The sequence below is a fragment of the Lissotriton vulgaris genome, chromosome 4_1 (genome assembly GCF_964263255.1).
Source record: "Lissotriton vulgaris chromosome 4_1, aLisVul1.2, whole genome shotgun sequence".
Classification (NCBI taxonomy): domain Eukaryota; kingdom Metazoa; phylum Chordata; class Amphibia; order Caudata; family Salamandridae; genus Lissotriton; species Lissotriton vulgaris.
In genome coordinates, this window is record NC_141691.1 from 314507151 (window position 1) to 314529188 (window position 22038).

General features: G+C 44.8%; 1 protein-coding gene across 5 annotated transcripts in view; it reads right to left on the reverse strand.

Annotated features, from left to right (window-relative positions):
* Positions 1 to 22038, reverse strand: part of ATP11C (ATPase phospholipid transporting 11C (ATP11C blood group)) — an 828266-nt gene that overhangs the window by 567778 nt on the left and 238450 nt on the right. For all 5 annotated transcript variants that reach the window (XM_086918646.1, XM_086918644.1, XM_086918645.1 and 2 more), the window contains exon 2: positions 5397 to 5516. In XM_086918646.1, the coding sequence (XP_086774772.1) occupies positions 5397 to 5516 (120 nt within the window). The remainder of the gene's footprint in view (positions 1 to 5396; positions 5517 to 22038) is intronic.

Consider the following 22038-nt stretch of genomic DNA (forward strand, 5'->3'; position numbering starts at 1 on the left):
AGGCGTTCATCCAAGTTTCTGTTAGGAAAGCGATGTCTGGAGAGATGGTGTCCAGTAGGTTCCATAGGTCGATGGCGTGTTGGTGAACCGAGCAGGTGTTGAGAAGGATGCAATTTAGGTGGTTAGTGTCGGATCTCTGTTTGGTGGTTGTGGATGTGATGTGGGTCTTGATACATGCGTGCTTGCAGGAGAGGCATGTGAAGGGTCCATGGGTGTGTCCAGGGGTGGCTAGGGCACAGGTAGGGAGTCTGCCAGGATTAAGTGCAAGGAGGGTGGATGAGTCGTATGTAATGCGGGTGGGCTGGGCATTGCGGGGACCAGGGGGTCTGGCGCTGGGCGCGGGCTTGGAGCGGAAGGGCGTAGACGGGCTTACCTTTGGCGAACCTTCGGCGCGGCCGCTGCGCGTGGACGCTGCGCGTTGGGTCAACAGCCTTAAGTGGATAGTGGAGGGGGCGGAGCGTGGGAGGGGCAGCAGCTGGGAGGCGGTAGCGGGGAGGAGGGGCGGGCCAGGGAACACCTAAACAAAATGGAGGGTCAAAGGGAGAGCAAGGCAGGGGCAGCAGATGCACCACGGCACCGGGGGCACAGATGAAGTCCCAGGAAGTAAATAAAGCCTCAGCAAGTGTCGCGCTGCAAAGTACAGCAGAGCGAGCTTGCAATTTCAGGTGAGGTAGTATGTTCTAAAATCGCGCTACGATGCAGCTGTTATAATGTAAATACACAATGAGCACAAATGCACAGCCAAATGCACACTACAGAAGCGCGATGCCAGTTAAATATAATGCGTGTAAAAATAAGCAATCCAGTTAACGATACCACCAGCGAGCCAAAGCACGAGCAGGAGCTGGGATCAGGGAGCGTGGGGGGAGCGACCGTGCTGGAGCAGGTCCAGGCGATCACAGCACGTCACAGGAGGTAGGGAGCCCTCTATTCGTGGGTGGGAGGGGCAGCAGCTGGGAGGCGGTAGCGGGGAGGAGGGGCGGGCCAGGGAACACCTAAACAAAATGGAGGGTCAAAGGGAGAGCAAGGCAGGGGCAGCAGATGCACCACGGCACCGGGGGCACAGACGAAGTCCCAGGAAGTAAATAAAGCCTCAGCAAGTGTCGCGCTGCAAAGTACAGCCTACACCTTGACCCCCCCGCCTACCATCAATGCCCTCACTCTTACCACCAACCTCCTCCCTACCTCATCCACACCTCTCCCGCCCAAAACCTCTCTCCTCCCTAACACCTTCCCGTACACCAACACAACGCATACCTCCTCGAACACCAGCCCACTCTCCCACCTGCACACAAATTCCCTGGTCAGCCATACACATCTGACTGCCGCCCCCACCTCCACCACCTACCCCACGATGGACTACATCATGGCCACCCTCACTCAGATCAAAGAAGACATACACAACATCAAGGAACTACTCTCCACACACCCCATACACCCCTCACCCACCTCCCCTCCCAACTTGTCCCCTACCCCTCCAGCTGACTCCCTCACTCAACACGCACCAAACCGGGCGTCAATCCCTGCTCAGAGGCGCAGCAACTGCCCTCGTCCCCCTCGTCGCCCCGGCAACCCCTCACACAACTACACCTCCCCGCCCAACTGGTCCCCCACCCTTCCGACTAACTCTCTCACTCAACTCTCCCCTAACCTGACCTCAATCCCAGATAGCAATCGCAACAACCGCCCTCGTCGCACCCACAACTCTACTTCGGACCTCGACACACTCATCCTTCTCCGCTCCTATGACCCAGCCCCCCAAAATCACACAACCACCCCACACCTCAACATTCCCACGATACACTCAAATCCCCTTAGACACCCCACACTAAACAGCAGATTCTCCATCCCCAATAACCTTAGAAAAGTCCCTCTCTCTCTCTCTAGAACCGTCTACCACCCTCAACACACCCCGTCTCAAATGCACTCTCCTCAACTGCAGATCGGCCTCGAAACATTCTGCCGCCATTGCTGATCTCCTCTTATCGCTGGACATTGACCTAATCATCCTGACTGAAACCTGGCTAACTGAATCTTCGACACCTATAATGGACATTCTGGTTCCTCCCAACTACCACATTATCAGGCTGGACAGAGCAGGCAAGGTAGGTGGGGGAATTGCATGCATCTACAGGAATAACCTCTCTGTGCAGAAAGTCAATTCCACCTCCCTACCATCCCCAACATCCTGGGAATACATCTGCCTTGACATTATTAGTGAGGGCAAACCGATATGCTCTCTTCACAGCATTTACCACCCACCCAGGGACAACTTCGCCTTTTCCCAACAAATCATGGATATGATCTCAACCAATTCCGGAAGGCAGCTCACCCAAATATACCTTGGTGACTTCAACCTCCACTGGAACGATCGCAATGACGCGGTGGTAAATAGTCTTAAAAACTTCCTCGATGCCCTCAACCTCACCCAAGTATGCAACAGCCCGACCCACGAGAAAGGTTCTATCCTCGACCTGATCATCTCCAAAGAGGAGTCTATTCAACTCGAGTCCATCCAACCCTGTGACTGGTCAGATCATCATATTGTCACATTCTTTATCAATGAAAAAGTTAAAGTTAACCCGACTCAATTCTCCAAGCCCAAAGTCTGGAAAAGAGACATGAAAAAACTCAACCCAGGCTCTTTGCCCCCTGACAGGTGCAATCTCCTACTGCCACCGACAGGCGATACGGACGTTCAAACACTGACTGACCACTATCTCAACGCTATGACCTCTATAATTAATGAGGCTGCACCTATGCAGCTAAAAAGAGTCTCTACTAAAATCTCCAATCCATGGTACGACGGGAGACTTAATGAAGATAGACGAGACATGCGAATGGCAGAGCGTACCTGGAGATCAGCTCCCTCGGCAATGCACCTAAAAGATCTGAAGAAAAAGAGAAACGCCTACTTCAGGAAAATAAAACGCTCAAAATCAGACTTCTTCAGCCTCCAGCTCGAACAAGCAAAAAACCGCCCGAGAAAACTGTTTGAGCTAATCAGATCACAATCCAAGGATCAACCCCAACCACTCAACACTGGGCGTGAGGCTCCCTCCTGTGAAGACTTCGCTGCTTGCTTTATCCAAAAAACTGACAACATAAAGAGCGATCTCCTCATTGACGCAAGCCTCTATTCCAAACCCCAGTGCCCAGCAGCCACTGAACCAAAAAACAATGCCACATGGTCAACCTTTGGCACATACTCGGAAGAAGAAATTGGCAAACTGCTAAGCACCCTGAAACCATCCAATCACTTCACGGACCCCCTTCCTGCTACAGCAGTAAAAGACTTTACCCCTTTGCTTATCCCTCTCTGGACTAAAATTATCAACAGCTCTCTCCAACAAGGAAGCATACCTGACTCCCTCAAAGTTGGTCAGGTCACACCTCTACTAAAGAAACCTACAGCCGACCCCTCTGATCTCAACAATTACCGTCCCATTACCAATATTCCCACTCTCGCCAAACTGCTGGAAAAATGCGCACAACTACAATTGACTAAACACATTGAACAATTTTATCTCCTCAACTCTCACCAGTCAGGCTTCCGAGCAGGACACAGTACAGAAACTGCTATGACTCACATAATTGACGATGTACTTCAAATGCTAGACCAAAACGACACCTGCCTCCACATCCTCCTTGATCTCTCTTCAGCATTCGACACCGTTAAACATGAGAATCTACTAGAGCTTCTAAACACAAGAATGGGTTTATCTGGAACTGTTCTCAAGTGGTTCACCTCCTTTCTTCACAACAGGTCGCAGAAATTCAAGTGCAACAACCTGATGTCCTCGCCAATACCCGTAACGCTAGGTGTCCCCCAAGGATCCTCTCTATCCCCAACTCTGTTCAACCTAGTCATGGAACCTCTCACCACCTTGCTACAAGCATCCAATGTACACTTTCACATGTACGCAGATGACACCCAACTTTATCTCAAGTTACAGTCCCCCAAAGACACCGTGCTCCTGAACTCAACGATCAGATGCACCCAATCCTGGCTTGCCGATAATCATCTCAAACTCAATGCCCTGAAAACAGAGTTCCTTCTGATCTCACCTCCAGCGAAGATCTCCACCACTCAAATTTGGCTTAAACACCTAACCGCACTCAATGTCCAACCCACCATCGTGGACTCAGCAAAATCTCTAGGCATAACACTCGACACCAATCTGAACATGCAGCAACATATCAACAAGGCAACAAAGGGAGCGAACTTCCAGATCAACACTCTGAGGAAACTTAAACCCTTCCTCCCAGCCAAAGACTTCCAAACTGCAGTACAAGCACTAGTCATCCCTCAAATTGAATATGGCAGCATCGCCCTCTGTGGACTCCCCCTAACTACAAACGCACCCCTAAGAGCTTCTCTAAACGCTGCAGCGAGACTCATCACTGGGTCAAAAAAGCACTCCCATATTACCCCTGACTTGAAATCCCTGAACTGGCTGCCTTTTGAAGCTAGAATACATCTGAAAATCGCCTGCATGACACACAAGGTGGTACATCTAAACTCACCCGGATACCTCGCCCAGAAGCTGACAATCTCTGGAAGAGCTAGAAACACTAGAGGCACAAACAATCTTCTGTTGAAACTCGAAGATTCCGGAAGGAAAAAACATATAAGCGCTCCTTCTCAGGAATGGCGCCTAGGATCTGGAACTCACTCCCACCTGAAACCAGGCTTATCTCTTCCACCACACTCTTTAAAAATGAAGTAAAAGCTATCCTCATGGCTAAATACACCTGAACTACTATCTCGAACACTGTTAGTACTCTGCACCGATCTGTACTACATGTTTGACCCTTTTGATTATTTGTATTAACTGTCTTATTACTCGCATGTTTGGCTTGTAGCCACCTATTTGTACTGTTGGACCTATGGATTTATCTGTCTGACTTTGCTCCCTCATGTACTTCTCTTTGTAAAGCGCTCTGATATCTGCAAGGATCTTGTCCGCGCTATATAAAACTTTCAAAATAAAATAAATAAATAAATAAACTGTACAACTGCAGTACAATAGGCAGTAGACAGTTGCAGGATTAGGTATATGGGGTTCATGTTTTGTATGGTGAGGTTTTACCTTTGTAAGGTGGATGGCCCAGGGGGAAGTTTTGTGATGTGCACCTGTCTCAATAAGGCAGGCTAGCCTTTCTCACACAAAATCAAGTTGTAAGTGGTCTGTGCTGCTCCTCCCTGCCAAAATGACAGATCTTCCCAAATGTGCAGATAAAGTCTGATGATAGATGTGTTTGGCTTGGTAGATGTGCTTCCTTGACCTGCTGTCACCAAAAAGAGCTGTTATACAGATTTACGCAAAACGCTAACATTAGCGACAACAAGCAGATGGCCCGCCAGGCCTCTCGCAGCTGTGGGACAGACCTACCTTGGATGAGACAATTCTATTGTCGCAGAACTTCTGTGGGATGTAGGCATCTGTTTCAGAGCCTGGCCGGTGTCCAACATACACTGTGCGCGTGCCAACTCGATTTTCTTCGCCGGGACACTATTGAAAAATAAACAGAGTAAACAATTTAAATAGGAGGCTTTTTGTTGATATAATTGCCTGTCGCCTGCAATTGATAACTCCCTGGTTAAAAGGAGACGACCTTGCATTTCAACGGTTTCCTGCAGCCTTGCGAGCCATTTATAATTCACCTTCTGAGGGAGTTAGATGCAGTCTGAGGCTGCAGGAAACCAAGGTCCCCACCACCGTTTACATAACTTTAAATGCAACCACTGCTCTAAGAACAAACTCTCTAACATGGCCAAGTTTCCTCATCACTGCAGTCCTTTGACTAAAAGCAGAAACTGCCTTCAAGTTGAGTTTGGTGACAATGGTCACTCAACACTTAACTCCCATTCTGAGTAAATCTCCAGTTTGCATCCAAAACATGATTACATGGGGCAAATCGAGTAAGCAGTCATCACTTGTATTGTTTACGAGCCACAAAATGGGGAATTACGTGCGCTATCAGCACGGTTCTCCCCATTCCAGGTGATTTGGGGGAAATTTCCAGGACAGCTAGAGCAATGACAATGCTGTGGTACAATTCCTGTGGGGGTAGCATTGTTTAGTGGCCATGATGGGGTCAATTGCATGACTAATATGAAGACATCTAAACCTAATAAAGACAAAGTCATGCTGAGTTGAACACATTTTCATGGTTAATGTGGCGTTCGTCTCAATCTAATGTGAATAAACATTATTTGCCATGTAAGACGTATTATAAGATTATTCAACTCCTTTACAAGGACAGATTTTTTTTTTTTTTTTAATCTAAAATAAGTTGAGGAGAAGTTCATCCCAGCACGTCTCGTAGCCATTGTGCCGCCTGCATGTTTACTACTTGAACTTCTGGGACAGACAATGCTCTGAAAAGCACAAATCTGTTATTTTCGCTACTTGCATACATGAATGTTCAACATCCAATATTGCCACACCCCTTTCATATGAATTCAGCCTATCCCTTTTTTTGTTATGACAAAAAATTTAGGATTTTGGCAAAAGTAGACAGAAATGGCATAGAGCATAATGTCCTCAATACACTGGAAAATGTGACATACACACTAAACTACATAAACACATGACATTTACAACATATCTTTTTTACTCCACAGTAACATTCTCTATTATGTACTTATGAGAATTGTTTGGTAAAGGTTAAGAGAGGAGGTATGGCAAAAGACTAACGGTCTTCCTTGGAGTTTGGTGGAAAGAATACTACTTCAAAACGTGACAGATATTCCGTCCGTTGTATTACAAGTGCTGCATACTGTCAAACACTTGTGAAACGGCAAATTATACATTCGCCACATTTATGAAGGAGTATCCAGTCTGTTGAACTCTAAATAAGGCCCTAAGATTTTACGATTAGGATTAAGATAGGACAGTTTCCTACTTCCTCCTTTCGCGACCGGTCAGTCCTTCACTTCTTTCGGTATTACAGACCTAATGAGGAGCACCCTTACAAAAGACCTTTGAAACTTCTTACTGGGCGTCAGCCTCAGTTATGGAAGTTTTGAAAGCCGCCAGAAAGATGATCGAAAGGAAGGACAAATCCATGAAGGAAACACACTTGTGGAATGGCGGAATGCTGCGAGAGTGGGTCAGCTTAGAGACACATATGGATTTTGTAGTCACTGTGAACTGAAACGATCTAATCAAATTACACTTCAGTATGAATACTGATTCGACGCCCAAGAGGGCCATAGTGTGAGAGTTGGGAGTTTTAGATCTACTCTGGAATGGCCTTACTTTGAGTGCATTGGGGCTCACAACTGCAAGTCATAATGCCCACAAATGTGAGACTGCCACAACACTAGACATTGGGTCCACTCATGTCAGGCGGAACCTTCCTTGTACAAGTATTGACGCATTCTCCAAGTCAAATGTTTCGACATACTAGAGTTGTGGAAAACTGTACAAGAAATGGTTGAGATCCTTCACTTTTGGACCCTTTTGAACTTTGTCCCTGCTGAAGTGGGGAAACTGGAATATTCGGTTTATTCTGGTAATGAAATGTATAGCATTATAATTTGGTTTGAACAATAAAGAAACTACAATTATGACTGAAAAAGTAAAGGACTGAGATAAAAAATCTTCAGGTTTGTAAATTCCGGGTTCGTAGTTGGCATTGCTGGGCATGAGTACCATCAACTGCACCCTAAAAACAGGCACTTTCCCCAATTACAGGAAGCGAGCAGTGGTCAATCCCCTCCTCAAGAAGCCCACCGCAGACCCAACGGACCTCAAGAACTATCGTCCCATATTTCTCCTTCCCTTCCCAGCGAAAATCACTGAGAAGATAGTCAACATCCAGCTCACTAACTTCATAGAAGCCAACTTTATCATCGACTCTTCGCAATCTGGATTCCGCAGCAACTACAGCACCGAGACCGCCCTCCTAGCCGCCACGGACGACATCTGCACACTCCTGGATTAGGGCCACGCGGCAGCCCTCATTCTACCAGACCTCTCAGCAGCATTCAACACCGTCTCCAACAGCACACTAACCGCCAGACTCCACCACGCTGGCATCCGCGGGAACTGCCCTCAACTGGATCCGCTCCTTCGTCACCGTCCGAACTTATAGAATCAGACTCCCACCCTTCCTCTCCGAACCCTCAGAAATGAGCTGCGGAGTACCCCAAGAATCCTCACTCAGCCCCATGCTCTTTAATATTGATATTGCCCCTCTCGCCACCATCATCAGAAAACACGGACTCAGCACAATATCCTACGCCAACGACACCCAGCTCATCTTCTCCCTCACCAGCGAACCCTACATCACCAGACACAGATTCTAGGAAGGCATGAAAGATGTTGCCTCCTAGATGAGCAACAGCTGACTACAACTCATCCCAGAAAAACTGGAATTCCTTATCCTCGGATCCACCCTCTCAACATGGTATAACACCTGGTGGCCCACCACCCTCAGCAAACCTCCCACACCCACAGACCGCAACCTCAGCATCATTTTCAACTCCTCCCTCACCATGCAACAAAGCATGTGGAGTATACAGCGTTGATCTTTTAACACCCTGCGCAAGACCTTCAAATGGATCCCCCCGAATCCAGAAGGATCATCACCCACTCACTCATAACCAGCAGACTGGACTAAGGGAATGCCCTCTACACCGGAATAAACAAATCTCTACTCCTCAAGCACCAGACAATCCAGATCGCCACAGATAGACTGGTCCTCGGCATCTCACGACAACACCACATCACCCAACACCTACGTGAACTCCACTGGCTCCCCGTCGAAAAGAGAGTGACCTTCAAGCTCCTCACTCATACCTACAAATCCCTCCACAACATCTGACCCCAATACCGCAACGTAAGAATCTCCTTCTACGCACCCAAGAGAAGCCTTCGATCCGTCGATCTGGCCCAAGCCGAAATCACTTGCATCCGCAGAGCCAGAGCTGGAGGGCAATCCTTCTACGTCGCAGCCAAGACCTGGAACGAACTCCCTCTCTGTATCAGACATACCCCCACACTGCAAGCCTTCAGGAAGAGCCTAAAGACCTGGCTCTTCGGATAACACGTAGCTGCACGCAACTCCCCCCCCCCCCACTCCCCCCCCCCCAACCACCTTGAGATCCTTGAGGGTGAGTAGTGAGCTCCACAAAATCCCGGAGACGGACTGGGTTATGTCAGGAAAGAAAGCAATACATGAAAGAAGTAGGTCTCCCAAATAACTTGTAAAAATGCAAGGGCCTTGGAAGAAAAATTATGAGTTGGAATTAATTTTAGGATTCTATGTTAGCGGAAGGCTTCTTTTGGGAATTATGCTTTATAGACTTTCAATGCAGGGAATCACTTACTGCTGCCAGCCTTAGAGCATGGATTGATAATGCACTCTTGCTCAAACTGATGCTAACAGCCATGCTTTATATGTTTTTTCTTCTTAATGTTGTTTTGTCATTTAATAAAACGAATAAACATTATTTAAAAATAAAAACATTCTTTATGATTCCCCTTGAGGCAGTAAACCCTTTAAGAAACCATTACGATATTCGTAAAAAGACACTAGTATACCTTAAACATTACCTTGTTATTTCCAGTGGTTATCATCACATTCTACCATTTGCTTTTTGCCCAAGTGGGTCACATGTCTTGGCCACAGGAACCCTTAACCACATGGCTGCTGCGGGGATTTTTGCGCTGTGCTGCAAATTGCTCTTTTGCTGCAGTTATGACGAGCTCAGCTCGTCATCAGCACACGACACCCGTGGGTGATGACGAGCTGAGCTCGTCATCAGCATCGAAAGAGTTAAAAGAACCCTCTAAGAATAACACGAAAAATAGGTTCACCTAGCAATGTTTAAGCCTTACTATAGGGAATCAATGGAGTCCATTAGAATTACAAAGGCATGCCAACATGCCCTGATGGCATTGCCAAGATCAGGGGCACTTGCATGGAGGCAGAGGGTGGAGATATCAGGGTGACCGGATGGTCCTCTAAGAAATAAGGAATTACCAGGGAAAGTTGATTATTCTTGGTCTGACTACCCTTAGAAGTGCTCATTTTGCGCGAGACTTTCACCTGGAGATTCTGCCTCTTTGATCAACTGAAATCCCCAGTTGAAATTACACAGGTCCGCTGTCTCCCTTAGGATGTTGATTGAGCATTATTATACTCTGTTCTCCCAAACAGAGAGTTCACTGGCACTACAGTTCTTAAGTTCCCTCAACCAGTAGAATCACGTGCATGTAGGAGCTCCCTGCTTCGTTTTGTGTGGAGGTAACGAGTAACAAAGTGGTGCCTCAAATGGACGACACAACATCTCCATGCACTCACTATCTGTTCCACACCAGACCACTAGTCAGACATTCACAGTCTGGAAGCTATTGTCTACCTGACAGGTATGTTTTTTATTAACCACTTAACACATTGCTTGCTTTAACAAGGCACACGAATGGTCCTGGTGTTGTCTTCTTGTTTATGTAATATTTTTTCCTGGAAGTCAGGCACTGGAAGCATGAGGGGTCATAAATCAATATTAAAGTGCACACCTTCCATTAGATTTATAAATAAAAAGCAAATGGGTGCATTTGTAGCCCTTTATGAAGACGATTCTGGTATCTTTCCATGCTGATGGCAGGCACTTAAGGCCAGATCATGACAGCGCTCCCTCCTTCCGTTTGGGCCGATGATGGAGGCTATTTTAGAACATGCTTACGCAGGAAGGATTTTGCACAAATTCATCTCTTGGTAAATGTGCTTTGAGCAAATTTGAAAGGATTCAACACGTCGATTATCCGCCTGCTGCATTTCAGAGATGTGCTGAGTCAAGTTACCAGAAGAGGCATTTCATTTTACATACACAAGCTTTTAACAACCAGATTTGCAACAACAGAGAAAAAATTAAAAAAGGGAAAGAATTAAGAGAATAGATAGAAAATATACAATCTTGCTTCAATTATTTAGCAAAAACCACTATTTGCCTGGCAGTATGATATCAGGTCCCAAGGGTAAACAGAATTTGGTACAATGTAAGGGCCTTTAACTGGTCATTTAGAGTTTGGTGGAATCGTGCATCCGCCATAAAATGCCAAAGCACAATTCTTCCAAATCTGTAGTTCATCCACTCCATTTAGAGCTGGGGGAATCACTGGGCTCCATGGTGAATCCTCAACCAACTCTTCCGGTGGAGATGCTAGACCCAATGGTCTGTTCACCACAGGATGGTTAGGTCATGGGGTGGTCGCCTTGCCCTAGCTAGTGAGGGGTGGTCATCGCTAGCTTTCCCTACCTGGGCCATTGCTTAATTTGAGCTGGTTGCAAATGGGGCCCATTAACACTTATATTTGGGGACCAATCAGTTGGTTTATTTCAGACAGCATATCCAAACCAAAATATAGTAAAATTAACATGATTTAATTCTGCTATGCTTCAATTACACTTCTATCAGTGGGCTTTGTCACTCGAGCTTCAAGATGGCAGCACCCTCCTGAGCTCTGTGCCGCCGAGGTTTACTCCTGCAGCCATCTCCTTTTGGGGCAAGTACCAAGATGCTTCAAAGGGTGTAACAGGGTTCAGAACCCCTTGTGCCTCAGATGTGCCATTGGTGCAAGTCCTTTGACCCTCATCCAGTAAAATCTATAGAGACGTGCCCCTCTACCTTCAACCTGAAGTGATCACTAAATGACAAAGACCATCGCCGAAATGGTCTTTGGCGCAATAAGAGTTTCTAGTGCATGGGTTTCTATTGCGTTTAGGTCAAGGTTGGCTGAACCTAGCACATGCTATGGGTCATGGATATTCCGAGTACGGCCCGCGGGCCGCCAGCGGCCCGGCAAGCCTTCCCTGGTGGCCCGCGGACCTTGCAGACATGTACCTGTCTTTACAACATTTTTTTTAAATAGTGTTGGCAAACATCGGCAGCAGCGCTGAACTCAGAGACTCTGCTCTGTGGGGGCCGGGGGAGCAGTGATTGTCAGAGGGGAGCTGCAGGGGCGCTAAGAGGTGAATACAACAAAGCCTCAATAACATGTAAATGGTCTTTTAAAGACCTGTGAAGTGAGAGAGGGTGGGAGAGGGAGGGAGAGAGAGGGAGGGAGAGAGAGAGAGGCAGACGGAGGGAGGTAGACGGAGGGAGGGAGGCAGAGGGAGGGAGGGAGGCAGAGGGAGGGAGGGAGGCAGAGGGAGGGAGACAGAGGGAGGGAGGGAGACAGAGGGAGGGAGGGAGGCAGAGGGAGGGAGGCAGGCAGAGGGAGGGAGACAGAGGGAGGGAGACAGAGGGAGGGAGACAGAGGGAGGGAGACAGAGGGAGGGAGACAGAGGGAGGGAGACAGAGGGAGGGAGACAGAGGGAGGGAGACAGAGGGAGGGAGACAGAGGAAGGGAGACAGAGGAAGGGAGGGAGAGGGAGGGAGGGAGAGGAAGGGAGGGAGGGAGAGAGGGAGAGAGAGGGCGGGAGAGAGAGGGAGACAGCTGGATCTGGTGGCTCAGTGGACGAAGGAGTCTGCTGCAGGGACCTGTGTTCAACCTCATGGTCACAATTTTTTTTTGATTTAGCTCCGTCCCCTCCCCCTCCACCCGCCCCCACCTGTGCAGCCCTGGGCCACAAACCACACTGTAAATATGGCCCCTGGGAGAAATTTTGTGAGTACCCATGCTATGGGTGACCCATGCTATGGGTGATCCAGCTGTCGTAGGAGTTAATACCAGTCTGAGTTTGGACCACAAAATGCCATGATGGCTTAATCTTTCCACCCTGCATCCGCTTTAGGGAGAAGAAATATTTTGGAGCCTAACTAAATACAAAAGTATTGTGTGATGTCTCTTGGTAACCTATACATGGTGAAAGCATTGGACTATGTGATAAGAAATAGGCAATGAATGTGTCCCAAAGATAGCGCAGTACAAAAGCAAGAAGTGAGGGCTCCCGTAATACATTTTTGCAGTCTTGGTCCCGCTCCTGGGCAGTGTAAACGTTGTAAGCTTCAGGGAATCATATAGCAACATCTCTATGCAAGGTCTAACACAGGTGGAAAGAGCCCTGATGACATATGTAAATAGTCTTTATACAAAGGATTTATGGAACCATTTCAAGCCAAAAATGACTTGTTGGAAGAGCAAAAGATGCAATGTATGTTCAATTGCCTTTCCGTTATTTCCACCAATGCAACTCCAATTAGTATTGTGATTTTTGTTTTGCCCTGATGTGAAAGGTGTATCATAATTTTCACTGCTCTCTTGCTGAGTACATCTATAAAAAGTACAAATTAAACATGGTATGTTGTATTCACGTTGGCCTGCAAACACTGACATTACTTTCTGGACTGCTCGTCCATTCTCAGGGCATACCTGCGAACTTCAAAAGAAATGTCACAGTGAGAGGAGGTGGGTGGGGTGGGGGACTTGGAGGAGGCAGGGTCTCTTTCCGAGAGCTGCCCAAGAGGCATTCGGGCCTCTACCAAGCCCACCACCCCCTCCCCAAAAACAAAACTAAAGTACTGCTGAGGCTGTCGTCGATGTCCTGAGCTGTTTTCACACCTCTTAATGGACATAGGCTGCTCAGAGCTTCTAAACACGAGCCGGAAATAACACACTTTGCAGTCGTTCCCAGCTCGTCTTCCCTGCCAACATGCGATTTCGGCACCTCACTGGGTGACCATGAGAAGGCAGCCAAAATCGTGTGACACGCGGTGGCACTGTGTGTGTTAGCAGGGCTGTCAGTGGCTTTCAACTTTCAGTTGTGGTGATGAAAACTGTTAAGTTATGTACTTACAGACAACTTTCTGAATAAACTCATTTCTTCTTATAGGTGTAAAGAAGACTACTGCAGATGGCGAGGAACACATTCAAGACGATGGCTTTGACTTGTAAAGGAAAATGGCTAACTGAGGTAAAAAAATGGCGGACACGAAAATTAAAAACGCCAAGTTATAGCAGAATCAGACGGGGTACTCCTAAAACTCTGATTTCGAAACATTACCCATGTGTAAGTCACACAGTTATTAAGACTGAACTGGATCTCCCATAATATGTTTTAACTCCACATAACATCCATATCCTTAGTAACATTACATACTGGCATTAAGAGGCACATCACCACAGCTACTGTGGCTAGGACACTGGATGAAAATTACAACGCCACTGGAATATATGGACCACAGCGTAGGGGATTTAAAAACCATTTTGAAATCTGATCAAATCTGTATACGCCAAACTGAGACCCAGGATATGCAGGGTACATCTTCCACACATCTGCATCGTTACAAAAACCATCTACACAAACACCTATTTATAGTATTTTTAAAACTTCTGGTATAAATCATTAGATGAATACAAAAAATATTGTATTAAAAAACTCACTTTCTGTTATCCTCTTGAACTGATAACAATTTTACTGGAGGCGAAGCAAGGCTTTTACGCAAAATATTCACTGGTAGAAGATCTTTTTTGCTCTATTCTGATTAAAATAGTCGCCTGAAACATCAAATACTATGGAATTGCAAATGTAACCAAAATATTTTTCAAAATCAGAATATACTACTATGAAAGTAAGAGTTGTAATGACCACATAGTCCCTAGTAAGTCTATCCAACTAAATTGCCTTAGAAAACTAGGAATACATTATTTTTATATTTATTATTTATACTTTGCAGTATAAATTCCGAATAGCAGATACAGCTCAAAGGTTTACAACAGAAATGCAAAGCAAGCAGCTACTGAAAAAGAAAAAAAGTTTAAGCGAGGTAGTGAATTAGTATCTGAAAAATATTCAAAGAGCTTAAAAACACATCTTCATCCACCACATACAATAAAGCCTTTTTCTTAAGAATCAATTTTAGAAAAAAAAATCTCCCATGCCATACAACTGTTTACAAAAGAATATTCTCTTATTGGACCTCGTCAAATTGATTACTATCAGTGTAATGGATATCAACAGTAGAGACATGTCATTTCCAAAGGTTACAAGCGCAGTATGAAGCACTACATAAAAAATGTCATTATAACATGTAGGATGTAAAACTCCATGACAGTAATCAGCTAACTGCTCAACCTGTGTACCAAAGAGAAAACAATGCAGCTACATTAAATTACAGACTTGAATAGTAATCCAATAAATCCGCAGTAACAGCAAAAAGTAGGAATTTCAGGTCTCTGGCAGATCCAGTGGGGATTAAACATGTGCTGATGTCAACTCATAATTTATTACATCCACGGGTCAGAACTGCTCTTAATACTCACAAATATCAGAACTGTGCAATTGATGGTCAAACAAGCATTTCATCTACAAAACCATGCAAAACTGAGTTCAATATATTGAAAACAAGGTTGAAAACTATTACTTAATGTCTCAAGATCAGCATCAATAGCTCGAATAGTTTATTACATAAAACTCTACAGTTATCTGTAAAGATGGCTGTAAAAGACATAACATAAAACTTAACAATTAATAACCACGATACTCCTAGATCGCCAGTTAATAGCTATAGGCTTAAAAAGCATTACAGTATATTGAAAATTGTCCTCAAATACAAAATCCTCACTCTGGTGGGAATCTGCATACTTAGTTAGATAAAATTAGTTTACAGACAATAATCTACTTCGCATGAGGGTTTGGAAAGTTAAGTCTGCTTTATTGAGACTACAGAGGCATAACTGCAGTGTCAACAGGCACGCCCCTTTAAGACATCAATGTGTATGCAGGGGAATGAGTTATTTGTATAAATGTAGGCTATCACACAAACTGTACACCAATGTCAATGGAGCAGTACAATAAGTAAACACTTTGAATTACAAAATGCTGTTTATTCCCTTAAGCGGCATGGGCTTGATATGAAGTGAAGAAACTGCCGGTAAAGAAATAACTGCATGATCCATGGATAAAGGGAAATAACGTCTCATTTGCTCCTCTTCCTCTGAATTCCATTCCACACACTGAAATTCTATTATCTTACAAAATACGCACAATATTCAAACACAAAAATTAAAAGCAACAGGAGGTTATTTCTTAGTGGAAGGACTTCAAGAAAGTGGAGCTCAATGGGCATTTTTGTCGCAGGGTGGCATACGCTAGTCTCCATGTCACCTCAGACCATTTGAATTTAAGGCTACTCTGACCTCAGAGGGACTCTTTCTTCAAATCTTCAAGCCCTGGTGCAGTTACAGTTACAGCCCAATGAACAAGTGGTGCAGACACCAAAGCCATCATGCCACTTTCTGTACGCGCCATTGCTATGAAGGAGGGGAGCAACCGAGGATCACAAGTTCCAGCGCTGAATGTTAACAGCGTGGGGTGGGTGACCTGGGTTTGTGACATCATTTCCTTATGCTCGGCATGGTGTTGGCTGCCAACGTTTGTTTTTTGGTTTTATGAAACTGTTCAAGGGGGCTTGTGTGTAAGTGCACATTGAGCAAGAGCAGATGATCACTCACTGAGGTAAGCCAGTGGCTGAGTGGTGGACCTGTGCCGCATGCTGCATTTTGGGGTGGGTGAAACAAAAATGTGAATGTCCGTCAGACAGACCAACGGGTGAAGAGAACTACCGGAGAGCCCCTAGAACCAAGTATATAAATATATCAATTATTTGATTAAAATCAAAATGTCTTGGCTAACTCCAGATCTAAAAACCGTCTGGGTAACCAGAAATCGCGGTACCACCGCAAGCACATATGCAAAATATAGTTCTGAACTCATTCACATTTAGCAAGGTGGCATAGTGATTTATGGTGTTGTATTGTTGTTATTACCATTTCTAACAGATGGAAGTGGGTGCAGATGTTTGCCATATGGTCGGACTTGTGTCGGGATTGTAAAATACTGGAGGGAGGTCACTGACAGATTAAGGGTGGTATCAGGGATCCGACTAGAAATAGCAATTAAGCATGGTCTCCTAAGAGTGGTCCTTCTCCCCCCCAAAATAAAAGGAACAGGAGCCGTTTTGTGTTGTTGGGGTTTCTGCTCCCCATGAAGCGGATAGCCATACAGCGGTTTCCAAATACTAGACCCTCTGTGTAGGCCTGGGTCAGAGATACAGATGTATGGTCGCTAGCCGAGGAAAGGCATGAGTGAAGAGCATACAGACAAGAAAGTACAGGATGATTGTATGAAATGGGGTGACCTTTGGTGTCAGCTAGTGAGACCTACACTTGCTGTAGTGCTTCAGCGACCTAAGGTACTATTGATACACTCTCTTCCCTATAAATGCCACGGGTGTAACACAGTAAAGCAGGAGAACATTTTGCAGTGCAAGCCACAAGAAAGTACAGGATGATTGTATGATATGGGGTGACCTTTGGTGTCAGCTAGTGAGACCTACACTTGCTGTAGTGCTTCAGCGACCTAAGGTACTATTGATACACTCTCTTCCCTATAAATGCCACGGGTGTAACACAGTAAAGCAGGAGAACATTTTGCAGTGCAAGCCATTGGATGACTAATGGGCCATACGTATTTCCTTACAAGTTAATGTGTTGCCTTGGGAAGAACACTGTGTACTTTCTGATTGCAATAAATATGGATTTCACGTAAATATGCCCACAACTAAAGCAAATGTTTCAAAGAAGAAGTGATGTTTTTCGTGCTTGCAATCTGGCTGGCTAAGGGTTGAGGGCATTTGTTACGTCAAAAAGATTTTTGTGCTGTTTATGGAAAAAATTAAAATAAATAGTACCTTACTTATGGATTTAAATAACAGGTGCCTTCCCTCTTTGTCTACCTTCCTGAAAAGATGCAAACACTACGTTATTGGGAGCCCGGAACAGAAACACTTCCTGTTCAGGAAATTAAAATGCCTCCTTTTTCCTTTACAATCTCCAGACACAAAAAGCATAGAGCTGAAGCTGGACAGTGTCAGTGAACGTAAATATCCGGAGATGCTGGGTTTTCCAGAGGGAGGAGACAGCTTCATTAGAAGCCATGATGGAGAGCAGTGGTGCCAGGCATGTGAAGTAGATTCCAATAGCCCGCTCTAGCTTCACCTTCGGGGATGAACAGCAGCAGCTCTTGCGTCCTTCACATCAGATGGGGCATCTCTTTTACCGTCGGTCCCAGGCCTAGCCGAGGTAGCATCAATCGCGCTCAAGCGCTCTGCATTGGTACTATATTCTCAACAATTACAGATTTTAGGGCACTAAGGCTACGTAACAGTAATGCAATGTAGAATCAGAATATGAAAACACTAATTAAAATCTCTGGACTGAAAAATACGAATTGACAAATATGCATATACGGCAATTGTAGTTAACACACCATATACCCTAGTGTGGGGGGTATTCAGAAACATTTTGCAGATGCTTTCCCTCATTCTTCTCAAAGGTAGGTGTAAGTGCCTTTTCAGAGTGGGTAAGGGATATTTAAAAGGAGTGGAAGTGAAAATACTTACCCTGTGGAGAAGTAAAGTTACAAACACAATTGCAGATTACCTCCTCATTAACCTATGTGGATTTTCAAGTAGGGGCTAGGTAAATTTTGCAAAGTTGATGTACTACTGCATTTCCAAAGCCATAACCACCATCATGAAACGCCACCCTGATTTCATGAGGAAAGCTCCCCGTCTCCAGTGACCTCTGTACACCAGCAGATAAACACCCTCATTAAGAGTGGACCGGTAAATGGAGTGTAATGTAATGTAAGAGACATTTCTACCGCGCAACTTTCACTCCAAGGAGTATCTTGGCGCTCACACAACTCAGATGGAAGAGTTGGAGGGAAAGGATGTTCTGCATTATACACCACAATTACACCCGAGTTCTACATGTAGCATCGGGCAGGGAGAAGATCCAAGTTTTTAATGCTTTCCTAAAAGGGGCTTCTAAGGAGAATGTACGTAAAGATAGGGGAAGCTTATTCCAGGCCTTGGTGCCCAATACAAAAAGGGATTTACCCCCTTTTGTAGCCAGCTTGAACCGAGGAGGAGTGAGTAGGTTCTGACTGGCGGACCTCAGGCAGCACGTCGAATGGTATCTTTTGAACCCATAGAGTAGATATTTTGGGCCATATTTATCGCACCTGTTAAGTGTCAACTAATAGCCAGTTTTGGGGGAATGACATGTAGATTTTGATGTTTGACAGCAAAATCCATGTGTTTCAGTAAATAAAGGGAATTGTTCCCCATGATAAACAACAGCGGATTTGACTTTCTGATATTTACCACGAGACTGTTAACTGAAATATGTGCCCTAGCAGCAGTTACCACACATATTGCAATTAACCGGGTCACTTGAAATAAGAGCCCCCAAAGCAAAAGACATAGAAAAAAAGGTAGCAGTGGGCTTTTGCCATTTATGTACCCAGGATATAGAACTTTAAAGCACTTGTGGATTGCATCATTGCCTTTGACCCTGAACAGCGCTCCACTGCCTTCTGGCTAGGTTTATACCCTACAAATTCCACATACATACATAAGCTGTCAAAGACTTTCAGGAGTTTTCGTGGGAGTATTTGAGAATTACACAGAAGTCAGTGACCTTCTCTAAATGTAGGAAACAAAACCACAGAATTAGATCTCTGATATATTTTTCATCCTACATTTGTAGATGAATCCCATGAAATATCTCTCTACAGCATGTCAAGTCATTCAAACTGATGCAAAGCCGTTTTTACGCTACGCATAATTCTTACGTGCAACTTGATGGATGTAGATCTTTGAAAGAAGTAAGGGAAATAATTAAGTCCACAGAGTGACACCAGTAAAGACCTTTGGGGCACCACAAACAAGAAAGCCCAGTGGTTAAGATCAGTGTGGGTTTAGGTGCATTTGTCTATTATCCCTATTCTAATGTTCCCAGCCCTGGCCCATGAAGTGTGAGAGGACTCTAAAAGAGCTCTGCGTGGCACTATCAAAGGGAACTTCGATAGAAAGCAGCGCTGCATGAATGGAGGACACGATGCCAAGTATAAGGAAATGCCACACAAGTTTTGAAACTAATCGAAAAGCCTGATTATCTGCTCCATTGCAAAGAGTTTAGACATACCTCCCACACACGAGCACAGCTGACAAACAAGAAAGTGTACAGGGCTCTCGTGAATAAAAGATAACTGCTTCAATATAAGCTACTGCACATGACAGTAAAGGGGCACATTTTCCTGATTTTCAAGTAATGTGCTCATTAATGGGGAAACCAAAATAATTGTATACTTAGCCTCCATACTCTGACCTGCCCCGTTAGAAAAGAAACTGGGCTTTCCCCAGCACTGGTTGCAAGTATGTAAATAAGGAAAATGTGCCACGTGCTCAAGGATATACAGCAGGCTTTAGACTGCACATCTGGGCATTGTGTGGGTAGACAGCCTTCATGCAGAGATCACAATTGTGTAAGGATTCCAGACAGCACTACAGGTTTAGATTTAATTGTTATGGTTGCTTTATTTGCTAATCTTTCTGTAGCTGTTCCGGGCAGCAAGTATGCCCCAGGGTGCAGTTCTCTTCACAGTTAGCACATAGTTCTCAATATGGCGTGCCTCTGGGTGCAGACCACTGGGACCTTCAGTTCACTGCAGGAACGTCTAATACCAGCTCCTCTCAGCTTCAGGCACTCTCCAGCTCTTACCTCTTCCCCTCTCATCCTGCTTCGCAGGAGTTCATTTGTAACTGCTGCGGTCTAAGGACTCTGTACAGATTGCGTATTTGTGAACCTACAGAGCTAATGACCCCCTGAGAGCAGGCTGTTCCCTTGAAGCAAGTTTTAAGAACTCTCTATAGCTCATTCCAGAACAGGTGCATACCATAAGGCTCTTATGCTGCATGGGTTGGTTAGTTTATCCTTTGACCCTCTTAAGCTGTGTTAGAAAGGCCTCACTGGGTGAACAATTACGGTCACATTTATGGTGAAAATATCACATTGATATTATTTGCTCCAAGGGCAAAACAGGTTCAGTGGGAAATGTGGTCCTTTTAAATCTGCGAAGAAAGATGTGAAAACTGCCAAAAAAAGGGTTTTCGTTCACAGTGGCGTGACCATTTCTCACTGTGGAATAATCACAAGTTGAACTCTCATTTGAGCAACAGGTGAAACCTTGCCAACCTGCTGCAATAGAATCTTTTTTTTTTACCTTGCCACAAAAAAAAAAGAGCGTTCAAAAGAATATATGCTGGCATCCAAAAAAACATCAGTCATATGCGCACAATACAAATTCGAAATATAGAAATACATTTTGCACCGAATTTTAATGGAGTAGTGTGGACACTTCCTAGAAAGAATGTGTACTCAGAACAGGCATAGAAGCCTTCCTTGAAAGTCCTTTTTTTAGGTTTAATGTACAGCACAGGCAAATAGAATACCTATTGGTGCAAGAAATGATACTATAGGCTTTGAATATCTGTAAATGTAACCTGGCGGCACAGTATAGACACATAAGGGTAAGTAAAAAAATATCAAGCATTGACAAAGCCAATAAGTGTTGCTTTTATGTGCCACTACATGTAAACACAGGCATTCATAGATGCTGTTTGTGGGCTTTGCATTCACAAATGCCTTTTACTGCACATTAAAACCAGGCTACTTTGCGAAAGTGGTGAAGAAGTAGCAAAATATTTGCTTTTTGTATACAATGCATCTAGGTGATAAAGTATTGAATTTGACAAAGAACATGATGATTAAATGTACTTTTCAGATGTACAATATCCCCGCATGCATTCACATGGAAACACTTCCTGGAAGGTGAGTTGTTATGTCAAATAACCAATTGCCTGCAGTAAGAAAGTAACAATGCATTTATTAGAGATAAAATCTGCTTTGTGTATATTTTAAAGATTGGGAAAAAGCACATCTACAGATAGCTGCACTTTCAAGCCAGAACTAAGAAAAAATAAAGAATGATAAACTTGACTGAGGATGTAAAGATGTGATCAGTCAAAATGCGGTTAATGGAACAAGCCAATGGTTGAAGGGGGCTGAGCCACTGGGATATGTTATATGGTATGTGGACAGAAGCTAAATCTGAATGACAGGTGAACAGATTGATGGATGAAGAGGGCTAACCAAAAGTTCATCTAAGTGTATATATACGATTCTTTTATTTACTATTGGATTGTTTTTATTAAATGTGGGTGGAGATCTA